Source organism: Suricata suricatta, chromosome 3 (genome assembly GCF_006229205.1).
Source record: "Suricata suricatta isolate VVHF042 chromosome 3, meerkat_22Aug2017_6uvM2_HiC, whole genome shotgun sequence".
In the NCBI taxonomy this organism is placed as follows: Eukaryota; Metazoa; Chordata; class Mammalia; order Carnivora; family Herpestidae; genus Suricata; species Suricata suricatta.
Window position 1 is genome coordinate 43,086,900 of NC_043702.1, and position 22,784 is coordinate 43,109,683.

At 39.1% G+C, this 22,784-nt stretch overlaps 3 protein-coding genes across 4 annotated transcripts in view; all 3 read right to left on the reverse strand.

Moving 5' to 3' along the window:
• ANKAR (ankyrin and armadillo repeat containing) overlaps positions 1-8,608 on the reverse strand; it is a 62,097-nt gene extending 53,489 nt beyond the window's left edge. The window contains exons 1-2 of the mRNA XM_029934263.1: positions 8,291-8,608; positions 5,903-6,546 (exon numbers count right to left, since the gene is read on the reverse strand). Coding sequence (XP_029790123.1) covers positions 5,903-6,503 — 601 coding nt within the window. The 5' untranslated portion in view covers positions 6,504-6,546; positions 8,291-8,608. The remainder of the gene's footprint in view (positions 1-5,902; positions 6,547-8,290) is intronic.
• Positions 8,609-11,422: 2,814 nt separating this feature from the next.
• On the reverse strand, positions 11,423-14,402 carry ASNSD1 (asparagine synthetase domain containing 1). The gene is made up of 3 exons (XM_029932957.1): positions 12,911-14,402; positions 12,451-12,632; positions 11,423-11,780 (listed from the first exon to the last, which is right to left on the reverse strand). Exons 1-3 carry the CDS (start codon positions 14,384-14,386, stop codon positions 11,495-11,497), a joined length of 1,944 nt encoding a protein of 647 aa, XP_029788817.1. The 5' UTR covers positions 14,387-14,402; the 3' UTR covers positions 11,423-11,494.
• Positions 14,385-19,041, reverse strand: ASDURF (ASNSD1 upstream reading frame). 2 transcript variants are annotated; one of them, XM_029932959.1, is made up of 4 exons: positions 18,871-19,041; positions 17,087-17,140; positions 15,320-15,349; positions 14,385-14,492 (listed from the first exon to the last, which is right to left on the reverse strand). In XM_029932959.1, the coding sequence occupies exons 1-4, from the start codon at positions 18,958-18,960 to the stop codon at positions 14,475-14,477; spliced, it is 192 nt and encodes a 63-aa protein (XP_029788819.1). In that variant the 5' UTR covers positions 18,961-19,041; the 3' UTR covers positions 14,385-14,474. The 2 variants fall into 2 exon arrangements, with proteins under 2 accessions (XP_029788819.1, XP_029788818.1); XM_029932958.1 differs by having other exon boundaries at positions 14,406-14,492; positions 15,320-15,395.
• Positions 19,042-22,784: the final 3,743 nt, after the last annotated feature.

Genomic DNA, 22,784 nt, shown 5'->3' on the forward strand with positions numbered 1-22,784 from the left:
GGGAAGGAGGAGGGGAGGAGGAGAGGCGGGAGGGCAGGCAGGGCGGGGAGGGCCGAGAATGCGAGAAAGGATTTTGAAGAACCGGAAAAGATACAGCCTAGACAATAAATCAGTTCGTTCACAGGAGAATGAAGGTGTGGAGCGAGACCTCGCTAAGGGGGGAAAATGGAGTAGCAGCACTACCTGATATTTCGCTGTACTGGGAGGAGTTCGATATTGCTGTTCAAAAGTTTGGGGCTGAATTGGAAAACTAAATTGATTTGGTTTAATGACACAGTTGTTCATGCCACACACACGAAAGTTATTAAAGGGGCGCCTGGGTGGCTCAGTCGGTTGAATGTCCGACTTCGGCTCAGGTCATGATCTCACGGTTCGAGGGTTCAAGCCCCGCGTCAGGCTCTGCGCTGACCCCCTCAGGGCCTGGAGCCTGCCTCGGATTCTGTGTCTCCCTCTCTCTCTACCCCTCCCCACTTGTGCTCTGTCTCTGTTTCAAAAATAAAACGAAAGAAAAAGTTAAAAAAACGTTATTAAAGAAAGGAAATGTGATCACAGCATGTTATACAAATCAGATATGTACAAAGGCGTAATAATGTAGAAAATGAAAAAGGATTTATTAGAAAAATTGGATATAATTGAATTTGGAAGACAAAGAAGGGAAACACAAGATTCCATTGTTTTAACCCCTATACCATGCTAATTTGTTTTAATCTTATCTCCTGCCCTGCTTTTTGCTCCTGAACTCAATTCTTTTTCAACATGTAATACATATCTTTATCGGAATGTCACAGAAGCACTCCCAAACCAAATTCATCCTTCCTCTCCCCCAAATCTGCTTTTCTTTCCATTCTCTGTCCTGGTTAATGATGCTGTTTATCACTTCCTCAAATGGGAAGCCCCAGAGTCTCCCTCAATACCTTTTCTTTCTTTTGCACAAGCATTGAAAGTTTACTCTCTGCCTAGAACGCTATAAGGTGCTGAGAATTTAAAGACAAAAAAGACATTTTTCTGCGCTTTTGAGGAGGAGCTTAAGGGATAATAAGGGAAACAGAGATGAAATCAATAATTTCAATACAAGATGATACAGTGTGCATAGAATACAGGAGGCTGTCTCTGAATCAAGTCTTGAGAAAGGGGGAGCGATAGCCAGGGAAGAATGGGGAGGGGAAGGTGAAGTGGCAAGGAAGAGGGAGTACAGATAAAAGGACAGGGAATGAGCAGAGGCATAAGAAAACAAACAAAACCAACCAACCAACAAACAAAAACCCAATTCAGGTTACCAGTTGTAGTATTAAGCAAGGTCATTTTTTAAAAAATATATCTTAGCTAAAAGTCACCCCCACCACACTTTTCTATCACAAGAATATGTTTTCCTTCTTTCCTGTCATCCTTCTAACCTTATGTAATAAATTGAAGAATTCAAGAATTACTCAGATCAAGAAATTAAAATCCCCTACAGAAAACTAGGTAATATGACCAGATTTTGGTATGCTCTTTCTCTACTGCTGTTGCTATTGTTTTCTGAGAGCGGCATTTGCTAGTATTTTCGTAAATTGCAAAGCTATCATAGAGGTGAATAAACTTTAACTTGGCCAGACTGATGCCCAACAGTCTGCCCTCTCAAAAAGACTTGGCCTCCTGCAAAGTTCCTTGGAAATCCACTTTAGCACAGTGTTTAAGGCAGTGACATGATCAGTTGCAAGACTTGGACCCAGTCTCTCAGTCATGCCCAGAGAGGAGGCACTACTTTCCCAAATTGGAATGATGATTTAGAAATTCTTGCTGCTAGCGTGTCCTTGTATAGCTACAACTACAAGGCCTGGACCCCAGTTTCCTGATCAAATCAGTGGAGGAGTGGCATTCCCTTTCTACCTCAAATACTGAGAAGAATAGAGTTGGGGCCAAATCTCCGTGAACCACACTGTTTACAGACACTTTGACCTCACTTCCACCCAGACTGTATTTTTCACTCCAGCTGTTGTTACACTGACCAGCATCACAAAGATAACTGCTTTGCTTCAGATGCGCCACACGGCTCTTATTTTTACCCTGGGACTTCTCTACCACTTCTATTGGACTTCTGATGGAATCTATCCAGTCATTCTGATAGAAGAACAAGTCTGGAGTGAGAGGGAGCATACTTTGGCCAATAGAGGAGAGGAGTCAGGGGATTCACACCGCCGTCTTCCATCCCTTGGGCTGACAATTCTGAAGTGTATTCTATGGGACTCCTCAGAGTGTCCTTCTAAACTGGACCTCAGTGAAAGCTCAGCAGCAGATCCTTGGATTGATGTTTCATCCTTTTCTATTCACTTTTCCTGTCTCTCACTTCTGTTTCTTAATTTCTTATAATCTACCTTGACTTAAGCCTCTATTTCAGGCTCTAATTTGGGGGTAACCTAAGCTAAGACACATTGCTTCTGTGCTTGGCCTCTGACCTGTTGTTTCCCTGATCACAAAGCATAAAAAGCCTCACAGGCTAAGAATCTGGGTTCCTGTCCCCAAGTCTGACACTTGGCCATGCAAGAATTCACAGCGATGTTCCAAATGTGGTGCATGTTGGGGAGCCTGTACCTGTTCCTGTTCTATGAGTTTTGCCCCCTAAAGGGCTGGTGTGTATTCTGCTTGGCCATATACCGTTGTTTGCACTACACCATTGTTGCAGTGCCTGCAGCGTGCTGATGCTGCTGGTACTTCAGCAGACTCCCAAGTGTAGTAAGGGAGAAGAAAATCTCTGCCCTGGTGCGATGCTTGTCTTTGATGGTGGTAGAGTGACTGAATTTGAAAAGGTTTCCAGCTTCACTCTTAGACAATGAAAAAGGGATCAGAGTCACAATAGACTAGACATGGATTCCCAGCCAGAGAAGGAGAATTAAGTAGAAATGTCTGGAGCTGGTATTTAGTTGACATGTATCAATATGGCCAGATTGATTGTAAAAATATTGATCCTTTTCTTATTATTTGGTGAACTGAATTGTTATAGCTCCAAGCTTTTTGAATACCTCCCTCCCCTGGGATGTCCTGGAAAGCTTCATGGTCCAGCAAAGCCTACATATGACAAACAAGAGGTCTCTGAGACCCTACTCCAATATTATGGCTGATGTCTGCTTTTATTGCTCAGTGATCATGCTGTACTGGTGGTTAAGTATTTTTAATATCGCTCCTGAGAATGTAGGAAGTAGAAGACAGCATTAGTCTCTGGATGCTCCCCCACTCCCCCTAGAACCTGATTGGAGTGTTCCTACATGTCTCTGATTCTCTTAACTAGGAGCAGCACTATGAGAAGATCCTTACTGGGGTAGCCTCAGATATGAGAGTTGGGCTGAAGAGACCAGATGGTGGGCCATGAAGTCACTTGGTATAATTAATTTTGTCATCCACTAAGCAAGAAGCCTTCTGTTCTTAATTACACAGTAGGACATGTGCTCCCTCCCACCATGGCCTTGTGTCTTATTATTATTGACACTCTCACCAAGTGATCCAAAGGCTCTTCGGACTTTCATATGTGAATGAGTCATTGGTATATATCTCTAACCCTGATCACTCTCTGGAATTTGACTTATATAATGGAAGTTTCTACCTAAACATGTGAATCTAAAAAGGGATTGTTGTTTCATTACCAGTCAAATCTCTCAGCTGTGGCCCTTGCCTTGCTTGACAAATGCCAGGTGGGAATGATGATTCCAAGCAATCTTTGTAAAAAGGGAAGAAAAGCAAACCCAGTTTTGTCAGAATTGTAAAGTCTCAAACATCATTGGAAGCCACAATAAATTTTGCTGATCCTTCACATCTGTAGAGCTCAAATCTTCATAAAGCTCTTGCCATGATCTCCATCAAGAAAGGCAAACCATGCAACTTAGTTTCCCAGACATGGGTTGGCCAATTCAATCACAGAGAAACATCATCTGGCTTGTGCAGTGTTCCCTGCTGTCTTTTAGTAATTAGCAAATGGATTACTGGACAACTTCTAGGATAGAAGTGTCATCAACTACCAAAGCGACATCTTAATTTAGCTACATTTTCTTTGCATTACCTGAGCTAGCCTTGGAGATGGTAAACTACCAGCAATGATACTACTTCTAGGAAAACACTAAAATATGTTTTTAAGACTTTGACCATACCATATTCTCTTCAACAATGCATCTACATAATGATTATAATTCTTCCACATTTTATTGAGAAGCTAAGAAACAATGAATTTTGTTTTCAAAATATTTGCTTTAGTAACCAGATTTATATTGACAAACTAAAGTCTTGTTCAGGTAGCTTTCTCCCCAATTACATGTACAATTCAAATAAGAAATGGTTCTTTTCCACCTGATGTACCATTAAAAGCTTCTGTTATTAGCTCTATTTAGCCAAGGGAAATCTGGCTAATTAGGGGAGAATATTAATTCTTCCTTAGGTTATGCAGACTCTTATTGCCATATTAAGATTATGAATAAAAATACATTCAATAAAGATTCAAAATCTTATATTTTGAATATCAACCCTGTACAGTGCAGCCAATTTATATGCAATACACAAATCAACAGATTTGTTCTCAGAGTAGTCAAGAAAGGAGGCATCTGAGTGACATTTTATTCCTGAAGGACAAATTGTCATCCTTTTTCAGTTTCCAAGGAGATTAAAATCTATATAAAATCTATTGCTGTGCTCTCTGCTCCAGTTAAGCAAAATTAAAATACATTTTTAACCAAATTGAGACTTCTTTTTAAGCTTGTGCCCACAACTGGAAATCTAGTTAGAAAATGATTAGATATATTTAATCCGTGAAAGCAATTGGGAATACTGTCCGGAGCACACATTTTCCATTTTACTCCTTATCCCATTTGGTCTGCTACAAAGGAACTTACGGGAATTTTTTTTTTTTGAAGCACAATAAAAAATTTGCATATGCTGAGGAGATGCATGAGGATTTAGTGGTACATTTTGTGAATATACAGGCTTCAAAGAAATATGGCTCTAAGAAGGAAGGAATTTAAGGGGTGCCTGGGTGGCTCAGTCGGTTAAGCGTCCAACCTCGGTTCATCTCATGATCTCAAGGTTCCTGAGCTAACAGCTCAGAGCCTGGAGCATACTTTAGACTCTGTCTCCCTCTCTCTCTGTCCTCCTCCTCCTCCCCTCCCCCATCTTAAAAATAAATAAACATTTAGAAAAGTAAAAAAAGAAGGAATTTAAAAATTAGGTGAACCAAGAATACTTACTAAACCAAATGCTACAAAAATACAAAAGCTTAGATCCTTGACACACATTGATCCTTAACTTCAATTCTCGTATCATTCATTTTTGAGGTTTATAAAAATGGCATTGAAGATTAAATAGCCAAATTGGCATTCATTTTGTTTTCAAGTTCGGGTATTTTTCTCATCACACTACAATTCTACTCTTGACTCTATTACTGAGTTTCCTACTTAGGCTGTGAGAGAAAAGGTATAAACTGAAAACTCCATTAAGTATTTGAAATCTGATCTATTCTTCAGAAGTTGGAGTTGGGTGGCTCAGTCGGTTAAGCCTCCGACTTTGGCTCAGGTCATGATCTCACAGTTCATGAGTTTAAGTCCCGTATCGGGCTCTGTGCTGACAGCTCGGAGTCTGGAGCCTGCTTCAGATTCTGTGTCTCCCTCTCTCTCTCTCTGCCTCTCCCCTGCTCATACTCTGTCTCTCACTGTCTCTCAAAAATAAATAAACATTAAAAAATTAAAAAAATAGAAAGAGGCAAGACTTAAACACAGTATTTGGTGACATTGAAAAAAAATTAAAGTTTTATTGAAAAGATTCTTTGGAGTCCAAAATACCTCTTTTAAGTAATGTGACTACATATGTAAAACGGAGCCAAAGATAAATTACTCTTAAATTAAAAAGATGACTTCTAATAAAAATAAAACATATTAAATTCTCTTACCTGCTGCACTAAACTCTGCAAAAGCATCTTTATTTGTTTGAGGCTTCCCATCTGGATCAATGTCCATGATAGTACGCCACAACTCAGAGAATCTGGCTCGTTTCTCTTTGGGCATGTATATTCCATGCCACAGTGCTTTTAGCATATAGTCGATATTGATCAGAATTTGCCCAATTCTGGTGTCATAATAAGCTGGTGGTAATTGACAAGAAGAACTCTGATCATAATTAGCTTCTAAACTGATTGAGGGAATTTGATTAAAGCAATAAATTCCAACAGCCAACTCCCTTATAATTTGATGAACTTCTCTATAGTCTAAGAGGGCAGCAGGATCCACAGGAGTCAGCAGGATTGCAGTGGAGAAACCGACATTATTCATTTGACTCATAATTCCACATGGGGTGTCCACCTGAGAGCGGACATCATCCTTGGCGGACAACCAGCTGACTAGGGCAGTAGTTAACAACTCTTGCACTTCACTCCGATCGTATTTTTCAAAAAAAACAGAAGCATTTCTCTGTATGGCTAAGTTTTCCAGGTAGGTTTCTTCATCTTGAATTTGATCTAATCTAGGTAATCCTTTTTTGGGCAGTCTTAACATTTCTAATTAATTGTAGGTGTCCTTTTTGAAATTTCTGCAATGACTAAAAAGAAAAAGGCAATGAAATGTGTTATGGTAATGAAGCTGGAAGTCTCAAGAAACAAATCTGCACCTTTATTAGATTGTTTCATGATCAACCATTACATTTTCAATCTTTTTAAAATATTTTTAACAATTGAGGTATAATTGCCATATAACATTATATTAGTTTGAGGTCTACAATATAATGATTCAGTATTTGTAGATACTTGAAATGTTCATCACCATACATAGTGACAAAATTCTTTGTGACACCTACTTCTAAGATTTACTGTCTCAACAACTTTTCAAATATGCAATGCAGTATTAACTGTAGTTGTCATGCTGTACATTACATCCCCATGACTTATTTATTTTATAACTGGGGGTTTCTACTTTTGACTCCCTTCAACCTTCACCTACCCCCCAACCTTCTCCTCTGGCAACCACCAATCTGTTTGTATTTATGAGCTTGTGTGTGTGTATTTTATTTCTACATATAAGTGAGATTATATAGTATTTGTCTTTCTGTCTTATTTCATTTAGCATAATGCCTACAGGTCCATCCATGTTATTGCAAACAGCAAACTTTCATTCTCTTTTATGGTGGAATATTCCATTGTATACATTTCCCACATTTTCTTTATCCATTCATCTATTGATGGGACACTTAGGTTGTCTCCATATCTGGACTATTGTAAATAATGCTGCAGTGAACATGGAGGTGCATAATCTCATTTTGAGTTAGGGTTTTTATTTTCTTCAGTTAAATACCCAGAGGTAGAATTGCTGGGTCATGTGGTAGGTCTATTACAATTTTCAATCTTAAAGTTAATTGCACCATAAGTTGAAATTTGAGTTAAAACAAAATAGTAAAACCTTTAACATTGGGGCACCTGGGTAGCTCAGTCAGTTAAGCATCCTACTCTTGATTTCTGTTTAGGTCATGATCTCATGGTTCAGGAGACTGAACCAGATGTAGGGCTCTGAGCTGTCAGAGCAGAGCTTGCTTCGGATTCCCTCTCTCTGTCACTCTACCCCTCCCTGCTCATTCTCTCTATCTCTTTCAAAATAAATACACATTAAAAAAAAAAAAACCCTTTAACATTGTGTTCTGCTTTTCAAAAGAAGTCAAAAGAAACTAAGAAGTATGTCAAAAAGAAATGATAGAGAAGACTGTTGAATACCTATTCCTTTTTGTTGGAGAAGCTGTTTCCATATGTTTATTTTGTTTTCTATTTTTTTAAAGCAAGAAAATAAAGACCTACTTAAAAGAAAAGGAAAGACAAGGTGGCCTGCCTTACTTTGTTTCTACCTGGAAAAATAAGCACTATTTTTTGAGCATCTACTGTTTGCCCAGTTCTTTATACATAGTATTATCTTATTTATTTCATTTAATTGGCCCTTCTTATATAGTGATTCTCAACGTTTAGCCTGCATGAAACTACTAGGGCTTCTTAAAACAGGTTGTTGGACTCCGCTGCAGAATTTCTGACTCAGTCGTTTGGAATGAGCCAGGGAATCTGCATTTCTAAACGGTTAGAGGTGATACTGGTACTGCTAATTCGGGCGGGACACTTGGAGACCCCAGCTCTTTGTGATAGGCGTTGACACCCCACTTGGTGGACACAGAAATGGAGACTAGGAAGGTTACAGAATGTGCCTATGGTTTCACACTTTGGGAATTAGAACCAACCCAGGTTTGTCCAAGACCTATGTCCCCATAGACATGAGAAAAAGGAAAGGACAAGGGAAGGGAAGAAACCTACTTTGAAATGACTGTTTTCTTGTCCAGGAGAGAGAGGCTGCGTCCACACTGGTCACCAGAATATTCCTGGAGGCCAAGGACAGTGGTTGTCTCAAATGGCTTCTTGCCGGGCCAGAATCCGCCAACAGGAGCCCCCGTGGGCAAGAGCAAGGGAGAGCCGCTGCGGGTGGGATCTGAGAGGGACTCTCCCTGAGGAGACCCCCTGGGGAGGCCAGCTTGCCCAGAGCCTGCTAGTCCTGCCCGCCTGCGCGGAAGTTCTTCCACCAATTGGCGGTTACTAGGCACTGCTGAAAGTTCCCATACAGGTGTCCCAACCCCTTTCTTCTTTAAAACTCAGTCCCACTGCGTGTTCTGGGGACAGTGCTTCCTCATTAATTTTCACTTTTGCTATTTGTGTCTATGAAACTACAAAACCAGAGTGGCAGAGATGAAAGCTCCAGGTCCTGAAGGAGTCCTGAGTTGGAATCCTACCTCCATCAACATTCTTTGAGTCAGCAAATATTTATGGAATGTTTATTATGCGCCAGGAACTGTGCCAGGAGTTAGAGACCATGGAGCGCAGAACAGACACAAAACTTCAAGGAGCTTACAGTTACACAGATAATCACAGAAGTATATTGAAACAGGGTGATACATATGAGATGTACACGAAGGAAAGCTATCCAAGACCAGGGGCTCGGAAGGGTTGCCCATTGGAAGTGATATTTTAAGCTGAGCCTGGAAGATGAGAAAGAGCTATCCAAGCAGCTGGAGAAATAGCTTTCCAGATATGGGGGACAACAGGTGATGAGAAACCCAGTTGAGAAGAAAGTTGAACTTTTTTAGAAAGCAAACAAAATCTTGGTTAAAGGACTAGAAAGACGTAGGCACAGAACTAGGCCATAGAGGCACCTTGGTTGCTGAGTTGATGATCCCAAGCTTCATTGTAAAAGTGAAGGCTGGGTTGGTGGCAGTAAACGCTAGGTACAGACTAGTGTGGTGGCAGTGGAGATGCAGTGCTGTGGGTGGATTCGAGTAATAATGAGGCGGCAACACACCGAATGGGGGTGGCATGTTCAAAAAGAGTGGTTGTCCAGGTGGCACCCAAATTTCTGTCAGGAGAAATGGGGGATCAGGGCAAGATTACGTGTTGAGTTCAGCTGTGGACATACTGACCTTGATGTATGTGTAAGAGAACCCAAGTAGAGATGCTACATATGCTGTAGATATACAGGTCTGGGGTTCGAATGGCAGCCTGGGGTAGATGCGTACATTTGGGCAGGCTTAGGGTGACGAAAGCCAAGGGAGTGGCTGAAATCACCAAGGGAAAGAACTGTGAAAGTTCAGAACCTAGAATGGGAGACCTGAGAAATATAATAGTTAAAAGATTGGGTGAAGAAGATGGGAGTCAGCAAAGAACACAAAGAGACAGCAGTCATGAAAACCAAGATTAGTAACATAAAAAAAACCAAACAAGATTAGTCACAGAAGCCAAGAGAAGTGTTTTGTGAATAAGGGAATGCCCAGTTCCATTGGCTGTTGCTGCTACGTCAAGGGGGATAACAAACTATTCCACGGAGTTTGCCAACATGGAAGTTTTAATTACATTTGGGGGCAGAATTTCTCTTAGTCCAACCACGTCATTATTTCAGCTGCTATGGAGGTAGTATTAAAAATTTACGATTGCTGTTCCAGGGCAGGGGATGTAAAAAAGTCACAATTTCTTTAAGAGATTTTTGCATGTTTGCACTTATGAACAACATAGGTAAATTCTTCTACTTAAAAGATTTTTGCTCAGGTACCTAGATGGTTTGTTCCAACTGTTTCAAATCTTGGGGAAAAAATGTTTAAATGCTACCACAGAACTTCATCTCAGGTTTATGGAATTAAGTAGTTAAGAAGGTTCTAAAAAGATATCAGGTCCTCTGGGGAATAAACAAAACAAAATACCTACACACAAGTATTCTGCTGGAGATGACCTGGAAATTCCCTACAGATTCAACTGGATTAATACATGTAAAGCTCATAAAGTATGTCTGCTTACATAGTCATCACCATATAAATGATAGATGTTTTTAGTGTTGAACTATATTGTTATTTTAAAAATTATTGCTATATTCAAATCTGGGCAAACCTCTTAAGTTTACCTACTCCTGATAAGAGCAATGTCAGTTTGGTGCTCAGGACCACATAGATACTAGATGTTATCTGCCTTCGGGTAAAGGATGAAAGCCATTAAAGTAGTATTTAAATATGGTTTGGACATTGCATTTACCAGGGGATAAATTCAGGCCATGTGAAAGTCTCCAACAGGTTCTGTTTGTCAGTATCCTAAAACTGCTTTCCCACTAAGATTAAAAGAATCGAAGTACTATGTCCAGATCCAGAAAGGGTGTCAGCCCTAATTGGTGACAGACCCCAGTGGCCTTGGGATGGTGGTCATAACTAATGTGGGCGGATCTTAGGCTGCAGGGGAGCTGAAAAGGTGGACAGGGTGGAGTATAGATGGGAGGCAGGAGATGGCAAGCAGAGGAAAATACAGAACCAGGTACGTGCATTTTAAATTGATTAGACCAGAACACTTTAAACGTTGATAGGTAGGATCCCATAGAGAAGAGGCTGACGAGACAGGCAATGGTTGGGGTACAGAAAACAGGTGGAGGTACAACCTTTTGATGGGTGGATGAACACATTTCCCTTCCTAGAAGGGAAGAAGTTCTGATGTTGGAAAGTGGAGGCATTTCTTGTCCTGATAATCTGTGAAAATCTCAGATCATGAGCCGAGAATATGTAACTGTGTAGCTCAGGTGTACCAAGTACTCCTCAAGAGTGTGAACCTCAAGCAGACTGCTTAGTTTCTCTAAACCGTAGTTCTCTCTTCTGTCAACGAGGGCCCTGTTTACGCCAGGTGCCTGACGATAATAAAGTGAGTTGCTTCTGGGTGTAGCTACCATGACAAGTCAGTAAAAGCTGCCTTCTTCTAGTGTGGCTGGTGGGGCATTACCATGGAAGAGCTCAAAGCAATGTTAGTATCACAGTTTAAAACATGCCAGTATTCTCTTTTTCTCCAGTGTCAATTTGACTAACCTGGTTATATTATGCTATATAGTTAAATACCAATTCATGTAATGAGCCTTAAAACCACTGCATTATATAATAATAAACAGCAGAGTGTTTTATTTTTACATATTCGTCATTCAGTAAATGCTGCTAACATTGTGAAATATTACGTTTTAATCTCCTTTTCAATAGAAAGGTTTTCTAAGGAGATGACCTGGAGCCTTTCACATTTATCAGATGCCTTTTCATTATTCTTTTCCATTTTTGCAATTCTGGATCCAAACTGCATGGCCCGTTTTGGCAGAAGAGCAGAGGCTGTTAAGCCAAGTTCCACTGCTGCAAGACGCAAAATTAGTTTTTCACCAATTCCCCGGGGCAAAGTCAAGTTTGCCTTCTCCCAAACTGGGAGGGAATTTAAAAATGAGACGACATTTTCATCCAGGAAAGGAAACCTGAAATAAACAGATAAACATAACCACTTTATAAAAAAAAATAAAACCAACTTATGATTATTTCAATGTTAAAATATATAGCATCAAATTTTTGATGGCATTTTTTCTCAATTAAAAATATTCTGGTTATTTATACAGTTTCACAGCTAAAATTTAATCACACGGACAAATATTTCATCATATGATAATTTTAATATATATGCTACAAAATAAATAAATTTTGCCTCAAAAATAAATATAGTAGGCCGTGGTAAGAAATAATCTCAAATTGTTTCACAAGGAATCTTTAGCGATGCCTAAAAGATGTGGGGATAGGGCCTATGCTCTTGCTGAGAGAAAAGCAAACATTTAAAACAAAACGCAACCCATTATATACATTCTCTCAGCATTTCACTACCTCGGTTTTAGTCTTTTTCATTGTGGTACTAACAACAATCAGGCCACTGTGTTATCTTTGAAAAGACCTTCCTTAGAGAGTGAGCTCTGGACAAGTGCTCTTCTGCTCCTCCCCCACTCTCCCTCTGACTGATGGTGTTAGGGATATAAAGCCAAGGTATTATTGCTATTGTTATTCATTTGAACGGTCTCCAAAGAAAAGGAACCTAAAAATCTTTTACAGGCTAACTTTTTCTTTTTTACAAAATTTCTCATAACACTTAATCAGAATTACCTTGCTTCCTTTCCATGATCACCAATAACCCTGTCATCGCGACCAAGATTTCTAGAAGAAATTCGACCCAGTTCCATCTCGATTTCCTTGTTTAATCCTTCCAGTCCGTGGGTCCGAAAGCGGACGCGGTGGCGAGAATACCCCGCAAGCTGCTCGTCAGCACCGATTCCAGTAAGAACCACCTGTAACGGTTTACAGAAATCCAGACTTAGGATGTTCCATAAAGACAGAAGCAACGCTTAAAAAATTGTAATTTCAAAAATAACATTTGCAGACAGAAAACACAAGTTAAGTCATAAAATAGTAAAATATGCCCAATTTTCCAAAAAGTCGTCTTTTTTGTTGCATTGTAGTTTAAATGCAATTAAAATATGCTATGTTCTTGCAATCTAAATGCTAATGGCTTTAAAGGGCAAAATTAGGTCTCAGAACTTCTTCGGGCAGACATACTGTGCCATACCTTTGCACTGCTCTGATATGATTTCACTTCATCCCGGGTCACTAACCAACCAATTCCTCTGGAAGCAAACCAGACCGCGCAGCCAATGCTATCATCCAACACCGTATCCAAGGGCTGAACCAAGTGGCATATTCGAGATCTTCTCAATTCTTGCAGTTCTTCCAGAGAAACATTAATTTCAACAAAATTCCAAATCCGGGAAGGGTTCGCAGCTTGGAGTTCCTTCAGTCCCGCTCTGGCGGTGACGCGATCTGGTACACTGAATTGTTTATCAGGCCCGTCCTGGTCACCAGCAGCAGCAGCAGCAGCAGCAGCATTTTTAGAGGATTCTTCAGAAGGCAGTTCACAATTTTTCTGTTTTTTCCTCTTCTTGTTAAAACCAGTTGGCATGGTCTTCTCTTTAGTCATGAACGCCACATTAAGGAGATCAATTGGTTCATCTAAGGGTACATGATGGTCAGCAAGAGTCGCAATAACCATGGAATCAATACCCCCAGAAAACAGGACTGCAACATTTGCTTTCCTATCACCAGTTTTCAAAACCTCATTCGGTGTCAGGTTTTCATCCCGAGGTAAACAGAAGACACGTCTCTTCACTGCGATACTCAGGACATCAATGAACTGCTGAACGACTTCCTTTGTGTGTCCATCAGTGAGAAAGACCTGAAGCGTTTCCCTTGTAGGTGGGACACTAGCAACGTTACTGCAATGAATCTCAAGTGCAGCTTGTGGCAACGTCATGTTCAAAGGAACAACAGGTTCTTTAAGATATAGTTTGCCTTCATTTGCGACCACTGATACAGACATTGGCAAGTCTGCTGAAATCTGAGTCAGGATATCATCACATTCTTTGATAACATTCTCCCTGGAAACACATTTCCAAGGATACAATTTTAAAACCACAGATTTGGAGATGGAAGGAGACTTGAGGTCAATTCTAAAAATTCCAGATGCTGGAACTTCTTGCCACTGGTTGGCCACTCCGGATGTTTGGGCACCGACTGAAGAGAGGCAGAAACTCTTGCCCAAATTACTAAAATGCCAAAGCAAGCTACGGCGACCAAAAAAATCCCTACCAAACCATAAATGATGACTAGCCCCGTGGTAATATATAAAAGACCAAGGACCCTGGACTTCTGAAAAGAGTGACAAAATATCAGATTCAGTCTTACAAGAGGAAAGATAATTAAACATTACTTGAGTATCATTTTCATCAGCTTCAACCTTTATACCACTAAAGACTTCTCCATTCCACAGGAACACATTGCCACTTTCATCTTCCACAGGCTGGGCAGTCATAACATCTCTTAAGTGAAGGACATGACCAGAAAATAAACACTGGTAGCTAACATCAGACTTTAACAACTGTTTACTACTGTTGGGTCCCCGTCGGTTAAGATTATACAGTAAATCCTCTTTCAAATCTTTGCTGAAATGCTCAACAGAAAAGCTTACAGAACAACAAATGCCACACATTGTTATGTGAAATCAAGTTATTTCTTGATAAAATGTTATTTCTTGATTTTGGTTTTCTCTGAGTTTTCTATTTCTTGGTATTCTTTTTTCAGTTCATCCAGTATATCTGTGGGGGGAGGAGAGAAGGCATATCAAATAAAACAAAAATTCTTGGACCTTCACCCAGTAATTCATAGAGCAACATAGGCTATTTACCAAAATCAAAGCACTTGAGTACATGCAGTGTGCTAGTGTGAATAATCATTTACAACAGGCTTTTGAAATATCTTTTAGGAAAATAATTTCTATTTATTAAATGCTTACTCCGGCCTAGGCACTGGACTATGAACTTTACACATCCCTTCCTATTTATTTTATTAACTGAAAAAATTTTTTAACATTTATTATTTATTTTTGAGAGAGAGAGAAAGAGAGAGTGGGAGATGGGCAGAGGGACAGAGAGAGGGAGACACGGAATCTGAAGCAGGCTTCAGGCTCCAAGCCATCAGCACAGAGCCCAACATGGGGGAGCTGTGAGATCATGACCTGAGCCAAAGTTGGATGCTTAATAGATTGAGCCACCCAGGCTCTCCTTTTCCTTCCTGTTTAAATTAACACACAAAACTTCTGAGTCTCAAAGTAATTCACTCAAAGTCATAAAAAGAGAAAATTTTCATACCTAGATCTAAAATCCTAAAGCACACATTAATAATTATAACTTTCTAACACATCTTACATATTTTTATTTTCACTTGTAGACTCATCTTTGGAAGGCTAACTTGATGAAAAAAGCCATAGTATTAATTTTACTTATATGTATACCACCATCCAATCTTTGGATTTAGATTTAAACGTTCAGATAGACAACATAATTTAGGCACTATCATTAATTTCTACAGAAAGCCTAGAAAACATTTTCCATGCATTTCTATATAATATACCAAAAAAACTTACTTTTGCTTTCAGAAAGCATTTCTGTTCGGTCTGCAAGAAAGAATATGTTGCTGTTCTGTTGCTGCCTATATACTTTCTGCAAAACATAATTTAGGCTAATATTATGATTTGATCTAGAGTGTATGTTGAAACTCTGAACCCTTTTATAATGTATTCTTGAATGTCAGTAACATATATTCAGAACAATACCTTAGCAAAATACAGGTAAACAAAGTCACCCATTATTCTACCATCTAGAAATTGCTACCATTAACACTGACATGAAATGTTTTTCTGTATATACCATATTTGTTTTCTTGAACAAAAAAAGGCTTATTATAAATATAGATTTATTATTTGCTTTTATCCAGAAACAACATGTTGGGAGCAGTTTTTGTTATCAATAAACATTCTTTTACAAAATTATTGTATGGGTTAACATTACAGTTTATTTGGTAAGTCTTCATGTTTTAGTCATTTAAGGTATAACCAACTTTATAAATCAAAATTGTAATGAATTTCTTTTCTTTGTATACTTCCATGATTCATAAGTATCAATTCCTATAAGGGGAACTGCTCAGTCAAAATGCTACATAGTTTTAATGCTTTGATATATTATACAACTTGCCTTCTAGAAAGTTTGTATCAGTTGTGCCTTAAGTACTTGTTACTTTGATACTTGTTAGTATCAAATGTTTCAAGGCTCAAAATAATTTCTTCCTGAACTTTAAAATATAATTTTTGACAGCATTATTACTACACATAAAGCAGTAGCTTGCTTGTTTCTATATACATTAAAAGAAATGTCATTAAATAACTATGTTAAATATTTAGCAGATTTGTGCAAAAAATTTGGGGAAGAGGAAAGCAATTTATCCTTTTTGTTTTTCCAACAATTATCCACATTCATTTAAAGGCATAGTCTCCTTTCTTAATATGATATATATTATATATATTTATATACATATGTTACATTTATTTTGAGAAACAGAGACAGAGCACAAATGGGGGAGGGGCAGAGAGAGAAGGAGATACAGAATCCAAAGCAGATTCCAGGCTCTGAGCAAGCTGTCAGCACAGAGCCAGATGCAGGGCCTGAATCCACAAACCGTGAGATCATGACCTGAGCTGAAGTTGTAAACTCTACCACTACTGACTGAGCCAACCAGGTGCCCCTCCTTTCTTAATATATTTTAAGGTTATTTATTTTAAAAGAAAACATCAAATTCAAGTATAAAATAAATGCCATTAGTGATTATAACTCCAAGGTACCATTGTATAATTAGTATCTCTTGGGTAATTAAAGGTAATCTTAAAAAAATTTTTTTTAATGTTTATTTTCAAGAGACAGAGAGACAGAGTGTGAGGGGGGGAGGAGTAGAGAGAGAGAGGGAGACACAGAATCTGAAGCAGGCTCCAGGCTCTGAGCTATCAGCACAGAGCCTGACGCAGGGCTCAAACCCACGAACTCTGAGATCATGACCTGAGCTGATGTCAGATGCTTAACCGACTGAGCCACCCAGGCACCCCAAAGGTAATCTGAATTGTATATGATGGGAAAAAATATTATCATATAATTAACATAGAAGTATCTATGTATGTGTACAAAATCTTGTACACAAAAAGTAAAAAAAACTTTTTACTTTTGCAACGTAACTGAAAACAATGCTGAAATCTTGCAAATTTTAATGTAAATATAAATCTTAGATTTAATTCCTATAACTTTAGTATATAGTTAATACAATCAAACTCTCCCATATACAAGTCAGAATTACTCTAACAACTCACCCTGTTCTTCTTCAGATTAGAAAGTTCATCCACAACAATTTTTTGTTCTTTAATCTATTGAAATAAAAAAAAACAAACCTTAAATCAGAGGCTATCAAGTATGTTCAATTGAGGGTCCTTTAAACCGGAGATGAGATAAGGGATTATGATTTACTGACTATCCAGATGGGCAGTCTGTGAATATACAGATTCTTTCTAACAGCAGTGTGTGGGAGTGCACCAGGGGCAATGCTGAAAGAGGAAACAGTGGTTACACTTGATAGGTGTCAGAAAGCCCAGTGATCCCAGACAGAGGGTTTGGGGTTGGTAACTAGCATTCTTGCAAAGGCCAGAGTTTCTAAACGAAGTTTGCACCTTTTATTTAAAATAGACAATATGTACCAGCAGTATTTTTAATAATTTCTTTTAAGTCATGTTTTAGCCTTTTAAAAAATATAAATAATATAAATAATATAAATAGCAAATGTCATAAGGGATAGGCTACTTTTCTTTCCTCTCAAATATCAATGGTTTCCACGATTCATGTATAAATAGTACAGCCACACATCACACATGCAGAACAAACACGTAGCCTAAATGCCTTATCTGGCGCTGTAAGGCATTATCACTTTCCATCTTGGCTTTATTCCTCTTTACATTTCAAAGACTAGCACAGTGCTGGCACTGTTGAATTAGGTCTCACTTTTTATTAGTAGGCTAGGGCACAACTAAGTGGAAGTGAATTTCTAACTCTTCAGTAAGGGCAGTTTTGCTGTAAACATGACTGATTACATTGTGTCATCAGTGCCTCTAAAAGCAGGTTTTATAAACTCTGTCCTACCTCATACACCTCAGAGATCTGTCACACATCAGTATAAATGGCTTACTATGGTAGTAATTGGAGCGGGTTGTATGTAGTTTGGAAATTCACTACCTATGCATGTGTACCCTTCTGTCTCTCCAGTCAGTGCAGTAATTGGCTAGATTTGAATTGAATTCCAAGACCAAATTTGTATAACCTTCAGCCTTTCCTTGGAACAGTGCTTCCCCATTCATTTTAGAAATGACAGGTACAGTATACATTTCACTTTACTTCAAACAAGGAAACGGATACAGAGATTAGTCACTTGTCCAAGATGTTACTGTTTAGGACAAAACGAAAGTAAAATCTAGGACCATTCCCATCTGTAGTCTATTTCTAAAGGTTTTGTTTGTTTATGGCAGGTAAGACTTACATTGCTACCCCTCACCCCCTTTTTTTTAGGTAGAACAGTGACCATCAGATACGTGTTTTAGGATCATTGCTCTAGCTAGAGTGGAGAATAGACTGGTAGAAGGTAAGGATGGATGAGGAGAGAATGGTTAGGAAACCTATGAAAGATTCCCAATGGTAGATGAAAATGGGTTTAGGATGGTGAGTGTACACTGTGAAGGGATTTATTTGAAATGAGCTTCAGAAGTAGAAATGGTAGGTGATGGATGGTCAAGCATGGCTTCCAGGTTATTGGCATGGACAACTGAATGGAGAGTGGTGACATTTTCTGAGATGGAAAACACCGTAGCGGATCTGGGATAGGCAGTATTTCTAACAATATACAAAGAGTAGAGAGAAAAGACCCCAATCAAACTTCTATCCCACTGCCAAATGGGTCTAATCGTGGAGCCAATTTCAGGGTCTCCCTTTAACTGTGGCTGCGGAGCGCTAAGACTCAGGGCAAAGTCGAGGCTGGGCCATGTGCGCGGCGGACCTTCTTCGGAGTCCAGCAGAGCCCAGTCCCGGACTTCGCGACTCGTCCTACCCTCACCTTGCTGCTAAGCTCCTCCTTGTGCGGTGTCGAGTTATCTGTAGAGGACAGCCCGGCGCCGTCCTCGGGTCGAGAACCCCGGCTGGGCATCTCCACGGAGCGCGGTGAACACAGGTTACGCCACCCCACTAGCACCCAAAACCCAAGAGCCCCCAGATTCAGCGCATGCGCGCTCGCAGCGGCCTCAACCCCGCCCCCCTCTTTCGTTTTCCCCTCAGTCTTACCGAGAGCGGCTGCGCATTTACTGGAACGCCTGCGCAAACCGGTTCTGTCGTGGGAGCAGTTGTACGCGTGCGCACAGTTGCTTAGGGCGTTTGTGATCCTGGCTGTGAAATATGAGTTTCTGAACCGTCCCCTAGCGGATCCCGCGTGGAAACGCCCGTGTGGTCTCCACAGGGCATGGAATCCAGTGCATTGTGAGTTATATGCGCCTCCCAGTGGCAAACGTAAAGAATAGAAGAGCGGTAAAAATACCACTTAATATTTATTATCTAGTCAAGGACGGCTGTGAAACTAGGCACAGATTTAAGAGATTACGTTTTTGGCAACGGAACTGTACAGACTTGGCAAAATTTTTGTGAATTTCTTATAAGGATTAAAAGAAATACAGAATGCCTCGTTAAATGTACATTTAGGATAAATGAATACGTTTTTAGTATAAATATGTTCCATGCAATATTTGCAGTATCTCACTCCTCTGAGAAAAATTATCCAAACCTTGTAAACAGGCATGAGATTAAGTGGTGTCCTTTAATATCTTTTCCCAACTTTATTTTCTGTTGACTGGGCTATTTTACAATTCCTTAGGAGCAGAGGTTAACATGTAGATTTTGAGGCAGAGATGCAAATAATTTCTATCTGGTGAATCAGATAATACTACAGGTTGTGATTGATTGTTCTGTAAGACGTTCATCAGTTTTGCATCTGACTCTGCAGTTAATAATGATTTATCAGTATATGCCTCGGTTTTAATAAACTGTGGTTATGATATCTGTTCCTTCATTAATTGGATTGAATAAAAAATTTTGACATAAATTCATAGTATACTTGAATGAGAGACATGATTTTGTATATTTGAAAATTATACTGTATTATATGAACTCTCAAGCTTCTGTGAAGATGCCAACTGATGTGTACTCAACTGATGGAGTGAAACTGTATGGCTAAGGAAGTGCACCTCAGGGTTGTTTAGACCCAGGAGTATCTTTTATTGGCTCTTAGAATAAATTCACAGTGGTTATAGAACTAAGTCTACTGTCTACTTTTCTTTTTTACTGATTTTTAAAATTTTGTTTTTCTTTCTAATGTATGCATGTCTGATAAGTTATTATACATTGGTAGCAGCAGTAATTGGGAATTTGGTTTTATGGTATAGCCATTTGAAGATACCTGTTGCATCATGGGGATCTAGTCTCTATTAGAAGAGAGATGAAAGAGAATCCAGTTTTTTGGTCTTTTTGTCTTTTGTGAGCTCAAATTAATTAAGAACATTGTGCCCATTCGGAAATAGAACTGCTTTTTGAGGTTTGGGCTGGTGAAGCCTTATATTTCTGTTTTGATTTCAACCCGGAACTGAGATGTAAAACTGCTGTAAGCTTTTTATGTGTTCATGTGCCTATAATTCAGAACAGCCTTTATATGTTGCTATCTGAGTGTAAGATGTTTTCATACTTCTGGAGAATATTAATAGCTTCCATTATAATGTCTCATATTAAAGAAATTCTGATTCCATGCAAATTTTAGGATTGTTTGCTCTAGCTCTATGATAAATGCTGGTGGTATTTTGATAGGGATTGCATTAAATGTGTAGATTGCTTTAAGTAGTATAGACATGTTTACACTATTCTTCTAATCCATGAGCATGGAATGTTTTTCCATTTTTGGTGTCTTCTTCAGTTTCTTTCCTAAGTGTTCTCTAGTTTACAAGGTACAGAACTTTTACCTCTTAGATTAGGTTTATTCCTAGATATCTTAGGGTTTTTGGTGCAATTGTAAATCTTATGGATTTTGGTGTGATTTCTCTTTCTGCTCCTTCATTATTGGTGTATATAGAAATGCAACAGATTTCTGCATACTGATTTTATATCCTGTGACTTTGCTGAATTTGTGTATCAATTTTTTGGTGGAGTCTTAGTCAATAGCCAAAGCAATCTTGAGAAGAAAAGCAAAGTTGGAGGCATTAAATTTCCAACTTCAAGCTACATTGTAAAGTTGTAGTCATCAAGATGGTATGGTAATGGCACAAAAACAGACACATAGATCAATGGGACAGAACAGAAAACCCAGAAATGGTCCCAAAACTATATGGTCAACTAATCTTCGCTAAAGCAGGAAAGAATATCCAATGGAAAAAATACAGTCTCTTCACCAAATGGTGTTGGGAAAACTAGACAGCTACATACAAAACAATGAAACTGGATTACTTTCTTACACCATACACAAAAATAAATTCAAAATAGTAGAAAGACCTAAATGTGAGACAGGAAACCGTTAAAATCCTAGAGGAAAGCACAGGCAGCAACCTCTTTGACCTTGGCTGTAGGAACTTCTTATTAGACATGTCTCTGGAGGCAAGGAAAACTAAGCAAAAATGAACTATTGGGACCTCATCAAGATAAAAAGCTTTTGCAGAGCAAAAGAAATAATCGGCAAAACTAAAAGGCAGTCTACAGAATGAGAGAAGATACTTGCAAATGATATAGCTGATAAAGGGTTAGTATCCAAAATCTATAAAGAACTTATCAAACTCAACACCCAAAAAACAAATAATCCAGTTAAGAAATGAGTGGGAGACATGGACACTTTTCCAAAGAAGACATCCAGATGGCTAACAGACACATGAAAAGATCCTCAACGTCACTCATCATCAGTGAAATACAAATCAAAACCACAAGCAGACAGCACCTCACACCTGTCAGAATGCCTAAAATTAACAACATGAGAAACAACAGATTTTGGTGAGGATGTGGAGAAAGGAGAACCCTCTTGAACTGTTGGGGGGGAATAAAAACGGTGAAGCCACTCTTGAAAACAGTATGTAGGTTCCTCAAAAAGTGAAAAGTAGAACTACCCTGTGATTCAACAATTTCACTACTATGTATTTACTCAAAGAATACAAAAATTTTGATTTGAAGAGGCACATGAACTCCCACGTTTATAGCAGCATTATCAACAATAGCCAAATTGTGGAAAGAGCCTAAATGGCTACTAACTAATGAATCGATAAAGAAGATATGGGGCACGTGCACGCGCGCACACACAATGGAATATTACTCAGCTATCAAAAGAATGAAATCTTGCCATTTGCAATGACATAGTTGGAGGTAGGGTGTATTATGCTAAGTGAAATAAGTCAGTCAGAAAAATATAAATAACATACGATTTTACTCATGTGGAACTTAAGAAATGAAACATGAACATAGGGGAAGGGGAAAAAAGAGAGTTTTGAGGGCATATTCATAAGACATTTAAATTTTTTAATGTTTAATTTTGAAGAGAGAGAGAGAAAGAGAGGGAGAATGAATGGGGGAAGATGCAGAGAGAGGGAGACACCGAATCCGAAGCAGTCTTCAGGTTCTGAGCTGTCAGCACAGAGCCAGATGAGGGGCTCAAACCCACGGACCATGGGATCATGAGATCAGGACCTGAGCCAAAGTTCGATGCTTAACCAACTGAGGCACCCAGGTACCTTAGATAATAGTTTTTAAATTTTTATTATCAAATACTGTATTAATTAAAAACTGAAATTTGGCGTTCTTTTAATGCGCCCCCTGGCTGATTCTCCAACACCTTTAGGGTTTAATACAGTTGAGATGGTGGGGACCTGGAAACACACCTCTCCTGACACATGGGATTTTAACTTGTGCTTGGAGGCAAAAGTAAAGCTTTTCTATAAAGCTAGAGACCAAGCTCTC